Genomic DNA, 17,607 nt, shown 5'->3' with positions numbered 1-17,607 from the left:
GTGCGTCACTGAGAAGCATCACACAGGTACGTGCCATGTTCACACCTCCCACCCACACCCCTGCACGCGTCTCTGTTCTCTGGACCTTCCTTCCCGGAGGGCCCAGCCCCTCCCAAGTGCTGACACCGGAGCCCTGGCTCCCACCTTCTCAGTAGCCTCTTTCCTGCAACTGTCCCTGCCCTCTGCCCAAACCCTCAGCCTCCCCCTGTCTGTGGAGGAGCGTCCCCAGCAGAAAGCTCAGATCCTCTGGCATCACCGTAAATGTCCTTCTCCAGGCCCTGGGTTCCCCTCAGTCTGCTGCTCCCCACCTCTGCTTCCCTGCACAGCAAAGTGGGGGAGTCACAATGGTTACGGTGGCCCCGTGCTCCCCAAACCCGCTCTGGCCCTCAGCCATGTCCTGGCGGCAAAAACAAGACACCTTCCAGTCCTCACCTGACTGAACTGCAGGCAACATCAGACACGGCTCGTCACCCCTTCTTCTGGGACCTCTTTTCTCTCGGCTTTCCTGCCCTCACTGCCCTGGTTTCCTGTTACTTTTCTGACGGTGTAAAGGCTGCAGTTCCTGAGGGCGTCCTCCCTCTCCCCTCCCCTCAATGCCACTCTCCACTCTCCGCGGGCTCCCTCCTGGGTCCCCGTCCTGCTACCTCCAGCCCGAGCCTGCATCTGAACAGACATGTCCATCTGGTGTCTCCAGGCATCTTCAACTCGCCCAGCCCGGAAGTGCCTCTGATCTTTCATCAAAACTCAATTCTTCCTCTTCCCTTGTCTTAGGAAGCAGCATCCCCGTAGCTGACCGCGCTTCTCCCACAAAGCCCACTCCCAAGCCGTCAGTGGGTGCTGCTCATCCTCCCTCGTCCATCCCTTGATCCCACAGACCCCCATGCAGCCTGCGGGAGGGACATCACAGAGACCTACACCCTGGAGGTCTTCCTGGGAAAGCGGCCCTGAGTGAGTGGCCCCTGTGCAGCCCAGCTGGACCACGGCCAAGGGACCTGGTGGAGGCCGACTGAACAACGCTCTGCAAGGGTGTCCCCCTCACAGCCGGACACCCTGGGGCGAACTCTGGGCAGCCCATGAGGCCGTGTCACACCTGGGAACGTGCTGTGCTTAGTTCTGGGTTGAGTAACGCCGCACCTTCTCACCACCTTAGCTGTGAAATGAACCCTATAACCTCTAATGTACCTGCTGGTGACTCTCCATCAAGTTTATGGGGGAACCTGCTTCAGGTCATGCTCGCACTGGCTCGGTGCGACCCTCCAGCCCACTTCCGCGTGCTCCTATCATGCTGGCCTCATCCCCTTCTAAACCCTCAAGTGCCCACGTACATCCCTTCCTGAGTTCCGTCCATGTGGCCCCCACCAGGTGCTCATCACTCAGGTCTCAGCTCCCCCGACCCTCCCCTTAAAGGGGCCTCCCGGAGCCCCCACACGAGAGTGAGCCCCTGCTATTCTGTAACAGAGCACCTTGCCCCTTCATAGCCCCTCCACGTTATGGAACTACGGGGGTAGGCCTGCGAGTCTTTGTATTCTGCTCACGTGCTTCCCATGACGACCAAAACCTGGACAATTTGCCAGCATCGAGCCAGGGCCTCCCACATTTTAAAAATGACTGCACACAGGAGCAAACAACCCAGAAAGAACAAGTAAACTACAGAAATTTGGGGTAAGTCGCTTAATTTCCCTGAAGTTAATTTCCCGCTTAAGTTCCAGAAATGAGAAGGAAAATCACATCTCTGCAGTGTTAATATAGAATAGAAAGGGTGGGGGCACCTGGGTGGCTCAGTCGTTAAGCGTCTGCCTTTGGCTCAGGTCGTGATCCCAGGGTCCTGGGATCGAGCCCCGCATCGGGCTCCCTGCTCAGCTGGGAGTCTGCTTCTCCCTCTCCCTCTCCCCCTGCTTGTGTTCCCTCTTTTGCTGTGTCTCTCTCTGTCAAATAAATAAATAAAAATAAAAAAAAAAAAAGAATAAAAAGGGCGCTATGTAAAACAAAACAAACAACAACAACAACAACAACAAAAAAAAAACATACCCATGGCCAGCACAGGGAAACCACTCAATACATGGATCTAAAAGCCTCGATTCAACCAATACTCACAGAATGCTGACTCTGTACGAACCATAATTTGGAGACAGTTTAGAAGGGGAAGCTGGTGGTATCAAAAGACAGTGTTGAGCTTCCTTTAAATAACAGGAAATAAACACACTCCTGGACATTCTTCTCTTCTTTTCCTTTGCCTCTTTTGGAAAAATCTAAGTGCAATATTTTTTAAAAGCTGTTTTGTCAATACAACAGTGGATCTGAAAGCACGAAGGCCTGGGCCCAAACCCATTATCACGCGTGTGACCTTAGGCAAAACCAATCAACCTTTCTGAACCTCAGCTTCCTTTCCAGAGCCGCTGTGAGAATTACCTAAGGTCATGGGCAAGAGGTGTCTGGTGGTGGTCAGGGCCAGAGCAAGGCCGGAGCTAAGGCACTGTGGGCTCTCCATGCTTCTAGAAGCTTCTGAGAACTGCCAGTGGTGCTGGTTCCTCCTCCCTCTTGTCTCTGCATGCCCAGGGCTGAGCCACCTCCATCATGACAACCATCTAGGAGCCTGACACAAACCACAGGAGAGACCTCTCCCTCATATCCTCTCTGTAAGAGATAGACCATGAAGAAATGATGTCAAAGATAAACAACAGGGCAAACCAAGGAGATGGCCTTTGTTAAAGATAAATCAGCAAGAGAGCGCAAGGTTAGGACTCCGACGGGTCTGAGAAACGAGGCGGCAATCAAGACACCTAATGGCATATTTAGAAGCTCAGCTAAACTTCACGTAAGAATTACAAATAGGATAAATTATTTGCTAGAGAAAAAAGCTGTTTTTAGTGGGGAGAGAATCACAGATTTCCATGCATCCTAAGCCCCTGACATTCTGAGTGACATTTTCTTTCTGGGAGCTCCTAAGCCCGACTGTAAGTCAAGATGGAAAGATTCAAAGTAACTGACAATGCTGTGCTTAAAAAAAAAATCACCGGATCTCTAAAATGAGCATTCAAAAAAAAATAAATAAATAAATAAATAAAAATAAAATAAAATGAGCATTCAACCACGGAGTCTGAAACAGAACAGGCATTCAATAAACACTGAATGTTGGGATGGGGGAGTGGAGGAGGGGAGGGGAGCTGGGAGGGGAGTGAAGAGGGGCGCAGAGAGGGGAGCAGGGGAGGGGACAGGGGAGTGGGGAGATGGGGGACGGGATAAATGCAGCTCTCCAGCTGAGCACTCTCAGGTCATGCTTAATAATCAATATTAAACATTCTTCGGGCAAAACAAGACTGGTGCCCAGGGAAAAAGAAATATAAAATTCCAGAGCTCCTAGGTGATTTACAAGAATAAAATCTTGGTAACCTCCATGTCCTCAGGGCATTCACACACCAGGAGCAGCAAGCACATTGCAGCCTGTTCATTTCACAGAATGTGGGGCTCCAGGAAGCCCGTGCTTCTTATACGTAATCACTTCTTGAACCAACAACAAATACAGGATGATTAATACCTTCCATTTGGTACTCTTACCATTTACATTATACACTGTTACTATTATGTGTTACTATTGTGTGTACTATTGTGTAGTAACACACACATGTGTAACATACATACATATGCTAATTACAGCCCTAATTCCTCTGGCCAGAGGTTGTGGGGTATGACCTACTTGCAAATTAAATATCTAGGTTCTGATCACACAAGCCAAATCATTTCAATTCACTTTTCGTTTCCACGTTTTGGAAGAAAACAGACTTTCAGCTAGGAAATACTTTGATAATCACCTGCTTCTACCATTTAATGTAAATAAGAGACATTTAACAATCTCTGCCAGTAACCGGCCACCTTTCTCCCCGCTGCCCATCCAATCCTCCCTCCTCCCTCTTGGGTAGTGTGGCAAATTTTAATTTGTTGCCCTTGGCATTCTGATTAAGCTAAAATGAAGGACCACACACGAATGGCTGCACAAAGCTCAGTTAGCCAAGCCACATGACCCTGGACCCAGAAATGGGTGAACAGAGCCCGATGCCCAGCTCTGTGCACGGACAGCCCTGCTCGTTTGTGGCTGAAGGCCCGACACGGCACGATGGCACTTGGCTGGGGAGGGGCAGCCCTTAGGCAGGATGGAAATCCCTCTGTGCTTAAAACACCCCTCTGCTCATAAAGTGCCATGAGTCGGACATAAGAGAGCTCTTCTCTCAGACCAGTGACCAGGCACTCCTAAGGAAGTAGAAACAGTGCTCTCTGTTTCTGGTGCTCTCTCGGGTCCGTCTCTCCACGCCATGGCACACCATTTCCAGGCTCCTAGGAGACAGGACCAGAGCTGCTCGATCTTGCTGCCAAGCTCCCCCTTTTTCAGTTGCTGTTTGAACCACTCTTGAGAAAGACTCCAAGAAGGGCTGATCTACTTGATGCGTCTCTCTACCATCTGCTCATCTCCCTTCAAGTCAGTCCCCGCTCTGAGGCAAGACCCAGAGAGGACTCTGCCACCAAGTCCCTGTCATATCATTAAACTTTACAGTATCCCCCAGCACTTATGGTCTCCCCAGTCGAGAGATGAAGAAACTGGGGCTCAGAGACTATTTGTGAAAAACAAACATGGCCGAGATTCCACAGAGAAACCTCCAGTCCTGTCCTGTCACTTACTAGATGTGTGACTATGGATACACCTCTTTCCCCAGAACAGCATCAGATCCTTCAACTGGCAAATACTAAAAAATAAGATGTCCTCCCAAAGAGCATTAGCATGGGGACCAAATTAGCGTGTGGAAAAGAGACTCTGCATTTTTAAACACTGCACAAATATAAGGTATTGTATAAAAATATAAGGCATTATAGCTTATCAGCATCGAGTGACTCCAAATTGACAGCAATTAGTCCCCAGGGGGAAGTGCGCAGGTGAAGCTATGCATACCGAACCTAGAATCAGAAGAAGTTTGTCATAAATGGAATCCAGTTTGAGGGGTTCCCATGTGGTCCCATTGCTAATAATCATCAGTATAACAAGCAAGCAAAGAAAGGAAAAATAAAAACCTAATATAACCAATAAAGAATTCTATGTGTTCAGATGGGTATTTGGTATAAATGGATCTTCCAAAGATCGTGGCCCAGACTGAGCATCACACTGCTCTCATGAAGGCCTACCCCTCTCATACCTCCTCTCTGTGGACATTCTACAAGCAGAAGACCCAGAGATCTACCAAGCAGTAAAACTGATGGATACCCCCTCCTCTCCCACTCAAACAAGTAAACAGAACCCAGAACCCTAGGGAGGCATCCTGAGTTTTTCCCTCCCCTGCAATGTGCAAACTACACCCCCCTGGGCAGACCTATTCAGCCACATGGCAATCAGTGACCAAGTTTTGTAGGCTCTTCCTGCATATCCCCCTTCTCCCCAAGCCTATAGCACCTGCCCTCATCATACATCCACATCTCCTACAACAGTCTCCCTGGACTTACCCTTCTAAGCCGTTCTCCATTTATATCCAGACTGGCCTTCAAGAACACGACTCTGCCCATATTAACAGGCCTCTCTCTGGGTCTCCAGTGCGGAGCCTGGCATCCAGAACCCTCCACAGCCTAGCCTCTGCCTCACCCGGAGTCTTCACCTAAGTAACATGGTAGCACAACCCAGATGTAAACCTCATCTAACTCCAGGGACCACTCGGTGGTGCTATGCTCTGTGCTATTTTGGCCCTTGCTTGTGTCCCTGTCCATCTCTCTCACAGGCTGCCCCCATGGCAGGGACTATGCCTGTTCATCATCTAGAATATGGCTTATACAAAGACGGGTTCTGTTCTTATTAAGAGTGATCCAGGTAATTTAGAAAAACTATCACATTGAAAACAATTAGAAGAGCTAGGCAAAAGCAAAATTAGGTTGAGACCATCCGAGAACTAACAAAAAGTAATAAAAGACAAGGTCAAGACCTAGCAGTACAAATAAATTCAGAGAGGTAGGTAACCCCTCATCTGGGGCCACTCCGTTCTGAAGGGCACCTGCTAAATGCCAGAAGAAGCAGCCCAGGGCTGATAAACTCTGCAGAATTCTCAACAGATCTATAGAACTGGGGAGATAGAAACTCAAGTCCAGGGATTCCAAGGAGAGGTCATCCTGATGAAGTCCCAGAGTCTTCGGTTGGTAAAAATGCCTTAAAAGTAAAGATAAGCCAGAAACAGAGAAGCCCTTAAAGGACCTGAAGCCCTGCTCTGAGTGATCTCAGTCTCTCAGCCTCTGACTGGGTGGAGGTAAATCACAATTACACCCCTAGCTGCCTGGAAGTGGATAATCTCATCCTAGTGCTCGACTGTCTTCCTAAATGTTCACATACGCTGTCAGGCACACAATCAAAACTACCCAGGCACAGGAGGAGACTGGGAAATAAGATCACAAACTAAGAGCAACAACAGACAACAGGCACAGGCCATGGTAAAATAATAAAGTTTCAGAGATTTTAAGATAATTAGGCATCATATGTTTGAAGAGGTAAAAGATAAGACAGAATTTTAGAAAATAACTGAACGCTTAGAAAGGAAACGTATAAAGAAGCCCTCTTTAAATATTTGCCAAAAGGACAGGAGGAAAGGCCAAGCTGACGAGCCTTGCCGAGTGAGTCGGCTCGTGGACCGGGACCCCCAGGAGAAGCCCTGAACAGTGCAGCAGCATCCTGATAGGGAGCATGTACCCTGCAGCCAGACTGCCTGGGCTTGAGCCTGGCTCTCTCATTTACTAGTGTGCACCCCAGGACAAGCTCCGCAGCCTCTCTCAAGTCCCCATCCACAAGATGGTAAGAACAGCAATACCTGCTCTGTAGGGTGGCTAAGAGGATTATGAGTTCATATTCATGAAATGTTCAGAACTGTGTCCGGCTCTAGGTTCTGCTGTACACAGGTGGTACGTTATAAGTATTTGTTAAATAAATAAAAAGAATGGAATTCAGTTCAGCAAACACACTGCCTGGCCTGGCCTCTTGCTCCAGCTGCCTCTTCCTTTATTTCTCTGTACTCAATACCCCAATCCACACATCAGTAGTACCAAGCTACTTTGCTTCACCAAATGCATCTTGCTCATTTCCTATCCTTTCATCTGCCCTTTCTTCCCTCTGCCTGAAGTCTTTCTTCTCTTAATCCACTTGGAAAGCCTACATCCATGCTTCAAGGACAAGTTAAAATATCTCTTCTGAGAAGCATTTGCATCACCCTCTTGGAAGTAATTACTTCCTCTTCATGGCTCAGTCTGGATTTTCCTTTTAGCATGGTGTTTATCACACTTTTATGGTCACTTCTGTTTATGTGTCTGTTTTTCCCATTAGCTCATAGCATGAACTATGTCTTATTCATCCCTTTTCCCAAATACTAAGCATAGCAGTAGTTCCACGATGACTACTGAATAACAAATGAATGATTAAATGAATGAATGAATGAATGAATGAATGAATGAATGAATGAAATGTACTCAGTGTTTGCTCTCAGGCCAGTGCTGTTAAAGCATTCATCACATCCAAGCAAGTATATGTAAGTATATGCATGATTGAGAATTCTTACTCTTCTAAAGCTTGAAGCATGCTTCCGGGGTCCTCTGAAGACAGAATGTCAATCATTTGGTCATTGAGAGCAAGGTCTTCATTGACACCATCGGCTGACGTGAACTGGGAGTGTTCCAGCTTGCTCTCATGATGCTGAACCTGCAGGGAAATTTCAGGAACAACTGAGTGGTCCTTTGTGAATGTCATGTGCTGAGAACGTTGAGGGAAGGCAGGGATCTGCAGTCAGAGAACCTTGCTGGCCCCATCACTTGTGAGCAGGGTAAACTCAGATAAGACACTGCATTTCCCTGGGCCTCCATTTTCTCATCAAAGAATGGGATCATAATTGTAGTAGCCCTGCACAGGGTTATTGTCCATATAGACAAAACAATGGATGGAAAGGTCTTTGCAACCTGTAAAGACCTATAAAAATATCTCACCAACATCATCGCCATCACCATCACCATCACCACCACCATCATCATCATCATCATCATCACCACCATCATCACCACCATCACCATCATCATCATCACCACCACCATCACCATGATCATCACCACCATCACCCCCTTCACCATCATCATCATCACCACCATCACCATCATCATTACCACCATCCCCATCAGCATCACCACCACCATGATCATCACCACCACCATCACCACCATCATCCCCATCACCATACTATCATCATCATCATCATCCCCAGCATCATCACCATCACTACCACCAACAGCAGCACCATCATCAGCACCATCACCATAATCATCATGCAGAGAGAAATTCCAGTTGGCAGATGGACTTCAACTTCAGGCATCTGGCTGGTTTCTAATCAGAATATAGAATTGTCAAATGGAAGTGACATGGGAGATAATTAAGCCCAACCCAATGATTGGATAGATATATCTGTTTTGTCTTTATTGTTGATTCTGCAAAATGGGTGATAACTATAGCTAATATTTAAGAATTCCTGTCCCTGTGCCTTGTATGTGTTATTATCACAAAACTGTCACAACAAAGTAAGTACTGTTGCCCCATATTACATATAAGAAACCGAAGCTCAGAAGGGTAAAATAAGATCATCTGCATTCACACAGCTCATGAGGAGTCAGGGTTGGAATCTGGTCCCAAATCGATCTAACTCCTAGGGTAGAAGGAGTGAAGTGTTAGAAGAGGTGAAGAAGGCTGTCTTGTATTTTATAGCACACTGTCTCATTGGTTGCCTCAGGCTTCCAAAAATAAAGTAAAATGTGAAAAGAGTTCATTCTGTGAACTTCAAGGGTCTTCAGACCTTAAATCAACGCTTTTCTCTCTTCTCTGCAGGTGTAACGATCAGCCTTTCATCTCCAGGAAATGATTCCTGCTCCTTCATCAAAGCAGCAGGGAAGTTTTGTTCTGTGATGGATAATGGCTTTGGGAGAGAAGCCCAAGGTCTGATGAGAGGGGCCCTTTTCCTCCTCCTCCCTTTTGCCTGCCACAGACACTGTGGGCTGATCTCACTTTGAAATGACCATCCCCTCCTCTGGGAAGCAGATACCAGTGAACAACAGGGACAGGACCTCCAGCCTCCAGACACAGCCCCCAGAAGTAGGTCCAGCCTACACTTGGCCACTTGAAGCAAGTGTTTAACTACATGGGCCTCAGTTTCCTCAATATAAAGTGAGGGGGAGAGATGACAGATGTTCCCTTCAAGGTGCTGGGGCCCTGGGTGACACTGAGTCACAGGAGCTCCAGCCTTCCCGGATGCTTACTCCCCGCAGTGCCTTCTGGTGGCAGCTCCGCAAAGCTCATCTCACTCAATGAACTACCACCCTGATTTCTGTCCCGTCTGTCCAACCACTGATGGACCAAGGGCTCATTCATTCCCTCACACATTTTTTCAGGGCCTTCCAAGCACCGGGTTCTGTACCAGGCAGTGCGGATGGTGGCAGATACCATCTGTTTTCTACCCATGTCCCCTTGCCCTTGCTGCTTCAGTGTCCACTAGCCCAAGATCCACCAGCCAAGACCTACACTTCTTTCCCTAAAGGCTTTCACTGGCCTTCAGAGCCATGCCAAGGAAATAACATCACCCTCTGTCCGGGCCCCTGCGGGAGTGCTCACAATACTGACTCCTTCTGTGGCCCTCCATCTTGTACATGTCCTCTCTTGGGGCTACGTGTTCCAGGCCCCTTGGAAATTAATATACATACCTTAGAAATGCCCACCAAGGCTGGAAGGGGGAGGCTCATTTAGGACATCCATAAATTTGTTAAAGATAGAATAGTCTCTCCCCCTCCTCATACACGGATGGTTCCATTAGATCTAATGAAAGGGTAGCTGTCAACCAAGAGCACGCGAACTCTTGGAGGTATAAATGGACCCTTGATCTCACTACAATGCCCTCTGTACCTCCCCTGACTCTATAAAATCTGTGGACTAAGGTCTGGACTTTGTGAGAATAGCTGCACAGTACCTGGATCACCCCTGACCTGATCCCCTGTCAGTAAGTTATCCTGAATAAAAGTCTGCATAAATGGTATGGAGTGGCCTGCTTATTCTCTGGTCTCCAAGTGCCTTTTCAGTGGGGAGGACAGTCCTTCCTCCCCCACCTTCTAACAGCCCCTTTGCCCCCATGTCCTCAACCAATGACCAACAGGGTATGATATATACTCCAGCTCCTTCCCTCCTCGGGTGGGATGACTACTGTCCCCAGAGGTCCCAGGCAGGGTGAAGCTCCAGGGGCCCACAGTGGTAACCTGACCAGCTGCCTTCCCTTCCTGCCTCACCTCCTGACCCCACACCAATAATTCCTGGGACCACTCCCCATATAAACTACTTGCATTTGGACCCTGGTCCCAGGGTGTGCTTCTGTGGGAACCCAGAGCAAGACAGGAATACAGAGATTAAGACGTTCACAGACAAACCCAACAGATTAGGAGATGTGCTGGGTGGAGTCTACAGAAGCTAGCGCAGGAACCTGGAGATGGGGCTCCCATCCCAGCCAGAACTATGCTCATAAAGGGCAGAGAGGATCAAAAAGCCTCTGGTGTGAGCGTGGTGAGCTCATGCTCTCAAGGAATGCTGAGTCACTGGGTGGACTGGGTCTGAGGTGGGAAGTGGACAGTGGCAGCAGAAGTGGGCAGAAGCTGGCGACGGGGGCTCCCCAAGCTGGGCCGAAGTATCCAGTCTCCCCCTGAGGATGAAGTGAGTCTCCAAAGACTTGTCAGCAGGGAGTGTGGACCAGGACCTGAATTAGCGTGGCATGAACGCGGAACTGGCCACACAGATAGGTGCTCGGTTATTCAGTCAGACTGCAGGGGCCCTCAACCCTGGCCACCTTCTGGAATCATCCAGGGAGCTTTAAAAACGACTAATGACAGGGGCACATCCTGGGACGTCCAGTCAGAGCCTCTGCATGTGAGCCTGGACATAAGCGTGTGTCTGTCATTTCCCCAGGGATTGGGACATCAATCCAGGGCTGAGACCCATTGAACTGGGGGATAAACATCAACCTCACATCTACTGCCAATCGAACTACCCTCGAGGAACACAACGTACATGGAGACTCACCTGATGTCCGATGAGCAGGCTTCCCTTCAAACACTGATACCGAGCCATGAAGAAAAGCGTGACCCAGGTCAGCACAAAGGAGAGGATGGAGGCTGTGAAGAATCCTGCCGCATGAAGGCCATGGTTTGGGACAACCTAGGGGACCAGAGGCGGTGGGGGAGGGGTGGAATTGTCCATGGTCACATTTCACATCTTTCAGTCAGGTCATAAGGAAGAGTTACAGCAGAAGAAACATGGAGGCAGCGAGATGGGCCTGGCTTTGGGCCCAGCTCTGTCCCACTGGCTGAAACCATCTTGGCCTGAGGCCATCGCTGGACTTCTCTGAGCCTGTTTCCTTATAGCCTGGCTTCCACACAGCACATCTGAAGCACTGAGCAGGACAAACACTGCAAGGAACCCAGCACGATGGCTTGCACAAGTAGGACCATCCACCCCAAGCCTGGCATATGGCAGGCCCCCAAGAACTGTACATTCCTGAATCCATCTGTAACAAACCTAAGGCAGCACTAGGGATCCGTGAGCTGTTTCGAGTCAGGGGCAGAATCTGTAGTGTCCTTCCCTTCTCCCTACACCGTCTGTTCCCCCTTCGCAAGAGCTTTAGAGGGGCAACCCACGGCCCACGCTGGCCTTCAGGACCACGCTGGAGGATGCACAGGGCAGGGAAGCATCACACAGCGGGAGGCGGCTGGCTGCCAAGCAAAACCAACAACCTGGTTTAACACGCCCAGCCCTCTCTCTCTCTCCTCAGAGGCATCCTCTGGGCTCCAGCCAGCGAGAGCCTGGGACAAATATGCATCTGTGGCAGGCCAGGAGTGGCTGGCATCAAGCCGTCGTGAGAAGCTGCTAAGTGCTAGACAATGCAGCTTCAGGTTCGAGACCACAGCAGCAGATAGCATCCGATAAGCACTCGGATCAGGTCAGACGGGGGACTGAGGCTGCACTCACACTTAACCATGCATCTGAACCAGGAGGACTTATGGAAACACGCATCCCTGTGCCCCACCCTGGACTCCTGATTCACTAGACCTGGGGACAGGGCCTCAGAAGTGGCTTTTCCAAGTTCCCAGGGGCTGCTGCTGTGCTATTTGTCTGAGGAACACAATTTGAGAATGGCTAGGCTAAGGGTTTCACAGGATGAGTCTTAACTCCTTGAATTCTCCCAAAGACACTCTGAACAAAAGAAAGAGCTCTGGATTTTTAATCCTACAGATCTGGATTGAAATGCCACCTCTGTCAAAACAGTTGTGATACCCTGGATGAGTGACTTGACCTCCAGCAACCTCACTTCTCTCGTCTGTAAAATGGGGATAAAAATACATCCTAGAATGAGGATTAAATAAAATAGTAGTATAGAGATTAGCACAAAGCTTGGCTCATTGATTAATCAACAATTATTTACTGAGTATTTACTGTGTTCCAGGCTGTAAGTTGGGGTTCTTTCTCCATTTGTGTGATTATACTCTTTGTGTGGGCACTGACTGAGTCTGACCCAGGTCCACCTCCTATTCACAGGTAAGGGGGACCTGTAAACAGGAGAGCGGGTGAAGCCTGGGCTCAGGACTCAGACCACCTGGGTGTGGCACCATCTCTGCCTTATTGGTCATGTAGTATTGGTCAGATGAGTTCATTTCTCTTTGCCTCTGCTCCTTCCCTTGCAAATTGAGACAGTAGCCCTCCAAGAGTTGTACTGAGGATTAAACAAGAATATGCATGAAGTTGAATGAAATCATTAAAAGAGTGTCTGGCTTTAATACTTGCTCACTAAACACCAGTGATTCTTGCCGTGTCTTCCTTTGTGGGCTGTGTAAACGAAGGGAACTCCTTTGGTACAGTAATGGAGAAGCTATATGGTGGCCATTAATGAGTCATTTTATCAGAAGGTGGCCTCAAAAACAGACCTGGACTGAGAGCCTCACATTTTGATAACACTTTCATCCTTTGGAATGTTTTCACCAAAGTGTCATACTCAAAAATAAGAGGGACAAAATATGTGTGTCCATAACAAAAGGCTTTATAACGGTCAGCCCTTTAAGTCAGCAATTTCATGCCTAGGATTCTCTCCTCAGGAAATAATTCAAAAATATGCATAAAGGTTTATATACAAGGTTGTTTTGGCCTAGAAATATACACAAAGATTTGTTTATATGTAAGGCTATTTTGCAGAGCATCATAGAAAGTAACACAAATGTGTATGGATCTTAAATGTCCTCAAAACAAAGAGTGATTATATCTTAAGTTTCTATAAATTATCCAATCCATATAATGAGCAATTACATAACCATTTTATTATTTTTAAAAAGCACAGTAATGTACGTATGTATACTAGGAAAAAGAGTTCATAACAGAAGTCAAGTATTTAAAAAGAAAAGCAAATTTCCCTGTGTTACCTTCCCCTATCCACTCTAATCCAGCTTCCCAGTGGCAAATGTCTTAAACAGATACTGATTTCAGTTTTCATGGTTTAGTTAACCAGAATGGTTAGTTAATTTAAATACTCTAAAAATTATGCATGTATCTTTATTTATTGATTCATCAAATTACATATTATTAACTGAATTCCTGTTTTGACAGATGTGAATTTAGGTCAGAATTTTTACCTTACAAATTTATAGGGTATGTAACCTATAAATATCCCTTTCTACACTTCCTTCTAATTTTAATGATTATTTTTAGTTTTTCAATTAGCTACTTTTGTACCTTCAAATTAAAAAATTAAACTTCAACTTTTATAGCACTTAATTTAGAGACTATTTCTTGTCTCCTTGTCATCTTACTAAAAAAGACAATGACATTAGTGTCCCACACCTGCCTCCAACTTGCCTTTCCCACTTCTTTCTTCCAGAATTTATTATCAATCCAATGAGGGCAAAGTAATAACATTTTAAGACATATGAAATAAAAAATCTTTTATATATATATATGGTTTTTATATATTTATATATACTTATATATATAAATATATTTTTATATATTACATATATATATATTTTATATGTATGGTTTATAACATATATATTTTGTTTTGCAACCACAATTCTTCGTGGTTGTTTATAGGTTCATTCCAGAAACTAAAACTAAAAAAAAGTTTTAAAGACATTATTATTATGATGATTAGGAAAATGTTATTCACTGAAGAATAAAGTAAAAAATGTAATCCTATATTACTATATATCTGCTCCTCAAAGCAGTATATTTCTAATTCAGTCCCTTTTCTTACACTTTATCAATTGTTCAAAATCATGCCACATTTTTAGTTTGCTTCAAATTGGACTGACACTTCTTTTCCTGTAACTTTTTGTTTTTCCTGGAGTTTCTCATTGCCTTTCTTTTTCCTTCCTGTTATATAGCATTTCCTTAATGATACTATCTGTTGCAGGGAGTGGATTCTTTTTTCTTAAACTCATCATTCCCAGAATGCTTTGACACTATGATCTAATTAGGACTGGTTACTTTCCAGGCTTGCTGCACTCCTGTCATTTGGAGCCCTCTCTTCACAGCTTTCTGTATTGTCACACATTATTCATTAAAGAAAAACTATGTTTCTTGGATCCCATTTCTTTCTTTTCCTTGGATGCTTTTTTTTTCCCATGGAGTATTCGCAGTATTTATTTATTCTCAAGTTAATCTGTTTAGAAAAGATTTTTTATTTCATATGTCTTAAAGTGTTATTACTTTGCCCTCATTGGATTGATAATTTGGCTGAATCTATAACTCAAGGTCCAAAATAATTTTTCTTTAGAACACTGGAGGTACCATCCCACTGTCTTCTGGCATAAATGTGTCTGATGACATCTTAAAAGGATCTGTTTTTGCTTTCTAGGAATTTTAAGTTTTCCTTTTTCCTTTGGAGTTCTGAATATTTAACCATTAAAATTTTTTAAATAATATTTTAAATTATAATAAAACACACATAACATAAAATTTACCATCATAACCATTTTTCATTGTACATTCTAGTAGCATTAAGTACAATCACATTGTTCTGAAATCCCCAGCATTCACCCCCAAATCTTTTTCATCTTACAAAACTGAAATTCTGTTCCCACTAACACACTCCCCCTTCCATCCTCCCCCCAGCTCCCTGCCACGCATCATTCTACTTTCTGTCTCTATGAATTTGACCCTCTAAGACCCTCATGTAAGTGTTATGACAGAGTATTTGTCTTTTTTGATTGGCTTACTTCACTTAGCATAAAATCTTCATGGTTTATCCATGTTGTAGTATGTGTCAGAATTTCCTTCCTTTTTACAGTTAAATAAAATTCCATAGTATGTATATATATTTTTTGTTTATCCATTCATTCACTGAATGGACACCTGGGTTGCTTCCACTTTTGGCTATTGTGAATAATGCTGCTACAAACATTGGTATACAGATATCTCTTTCAATTCTTTTGGATATATACCCAGAAGTGAAATTACAGGATTATATAATTCTACCTTTAATTTTCCGGGGAACAGCCAAGCTGTTTTATCTTTTTATTTTTTTGATAGTTACCATCCTAATATGTATGAGGTGGTATCATCATGGTTTTGATTTGCATTTCCCTAATGATTAGTGTCTTTTCATGTGTGTACTACATATATGTATATCTTCTTTGGAGAAATGTCTGTTCAAGTCCTTTGCCCATTTTTCAATCCTAACCTAACCCCCAATGTGATGGTATTAGGAGTTGAGGCCTTTGGGAGATAATTAGGTTATGAGGGTGGAGCCTTCATGAATAGGATTAGTCAGTCCCCTTATAAGGGAATGAAGAGGCCAGAGCTCTTTCTGCTCTTTGCCATGGAAAGATACAATGAAAAGATGGGCATCTACAAACCAGTAAGTGGCTCTCATCAAACACAATATCTGCCAACGCTTTGATCTTGCACTGCCCAGCCTAAAGAATTGTGAAAATAAAAGTCTGTTGTTTAAGCCACTCAGTCTATAACAATATGCTATTTTAGTCCAAACTGACTAAGATGACAAGAGTTTTTTACATGGTGTGAATGTTATTTTCTCCCATTCCATGGGCTGCCTTTACAATCTCTTGATTGTATCCTTTGATGCACATAAGTTTTTAATTTTGATGTAATTCAATTCACCTATTTTTTTTCTTTTGTCATTTGTGCTTTTGGTGTCATATACAAAAAAATCATCACTAAATCTGATGTTATGAAGTCTCCCCTATGTTTTCTTCTAAGGGGTCTTACTCTTAAGTCTTTGATTTACTTTGAGTTAATTTTTGTAGATCCTCAGAAGAATAAACATTGTTAAAATGTCTATGCTACCCAGAGCAATCTATACCTTCAATGCCATCCCGATCAAAATTCCAATGACATTTTTCAAAGTGCTGGAACAAACAATCCTAAAATTTCTATGGAATCAGAAAAGACCCCGAATCGCCAAGGAAATGTTGAAAAAGAAAAACAAAGCTGGTGACATCACGTTGCCCGATTTCAAGCTATATTACAAAGCTGTGATCACCAAGACAGCATGGTACTGCCACAAAAACAGACATATAGACCAATGGAACAGAATAGAGAGCCCAGATATGGACCCTCAACTCTATGGTCAAATAATCTTTGACAAAGCAGGAAAAAACATGCAATGGAAAAAAGACAGTCTCTTCAATAAATGGTGCTGGGAAAATTGGACAGTCACATGCAGAAGAATGAAACTCGACCATTCTCTAACACCATTCACAAAGATAAACTCAAAGCGGATGAAAGACCTCAATGTGAGACAGGAATCCATCAAAATCCTAGAGGAGAACCTAGGCAGTAACCTCTTTGACATCGGCCACAGCAACTTCTTTCAAGATACATCTCCAAAAGCTAGTGAAACAAAAGCAAAAATGAACTTTTGGGACTTCATCAAGATAAAAAGCTTCTGCACAGCAAAGGAAACAGTCAACAAAACAAAGAGGCAACCCACAGAATAGGAGAAGATATTTGCAAATTACACTACAGATAAAGGGCTGGTATCCAAGATCTATAAAGAACTTCTCAAACTCAACACTCAAAAAATAAATAATCAAGTCAAAAAGTGGGCAGAAGATATGAAAAGACACTTCTCTGAAGAAGACATACAAATGGCTAACAGACACATGAAAAAATGTTCATCATCATTAGCCATCAGGGAAATCCAAATCAAAACCACATTGAGATACCACCTTACACCAGTTAGAATGGCAAAAATGGACAGGGAAAGAAACAACAAATGTTGGAGAGGTTAGGGAGAAAGGGGAACCCTCTTACACTGTTGGTGGGAATGCAAGTTGGTACAGCCACTTTGGAAAACAGTGTGGAGGTGCCTCAAAAATTTAAAAATAGAGCTACCCTATGACCCAGCAATTGCACTACTGAGTATTTACCCCAAAGACACAGATGTAGTGAAAAGAAGGGCCACATGCACCCCCATGTTCATAGCAGCAATGTTCACAATAGCCAAACTGTGGAAAGAGCCGAGATGCCCTTCAACAGATGAATGGATAAAGAAGATGTGGTCCATATATACAATG

General features: G+C 44.9%; 1 protein-coding gene across 7 annotated transcripts in view; it reads right to left on the bottom strand.

The window, feature by feature from the left end:
- EVC2 (EvC ciliary complex subunit 2) overlaps positions 1-17,607 on the bottom strand; it is a 128,827-nt gene that overhangs the window by 75,231 nt on the left and 35,989 nt on the right. For 6 of the 7 annotated variants that reach the window (XR_010409272.1, XR_010409273.1, XM_064584256.1 and 3 more), the window contains exons 8-9: positions 11,105-11,239; positions 7,569-7,708 (exon numbers count right to left, since the gene is read on the bottom strand). Coding sequence is in view for 5 of the 7 variants with exons in the window: in XM_064584256.1 (XP_064440326.1) it covers positions 7,569-7,708; positions 11,105-11,239 (275 nt within the window). In the remaining 2 variants the exon portion in view is untranslated. The remainder of the gene's footprint in view (positions 1-7,568; positions 7,709-11,104; positions 11,240-17,607) is intronic. The other variant, XM_064584255.1, reaches the window with a different exon arrangement.

The sequence above is a fragment of the Mirounga angustirostris genome, unplaced genomic scaffold (assembly GCF_029215605.1).
Source record: "Mirounga angustirostris isolate CCGP_5_RB_7025 unplaced genomic scaffold, mMirAng1.0.hap1 SCAF_2, whole genome shotgun sequence".
NCBI classification, from domain to species: domain Eukaryota; kingdom Metazoa; phylum Chordata; class Mammalia; order Carnivora; family Phocidae; genus Mirounga; species Mirounga angustirostris.
This window is presented reverse-complemented; position numbering and strand designations above follow the sequence as displayed.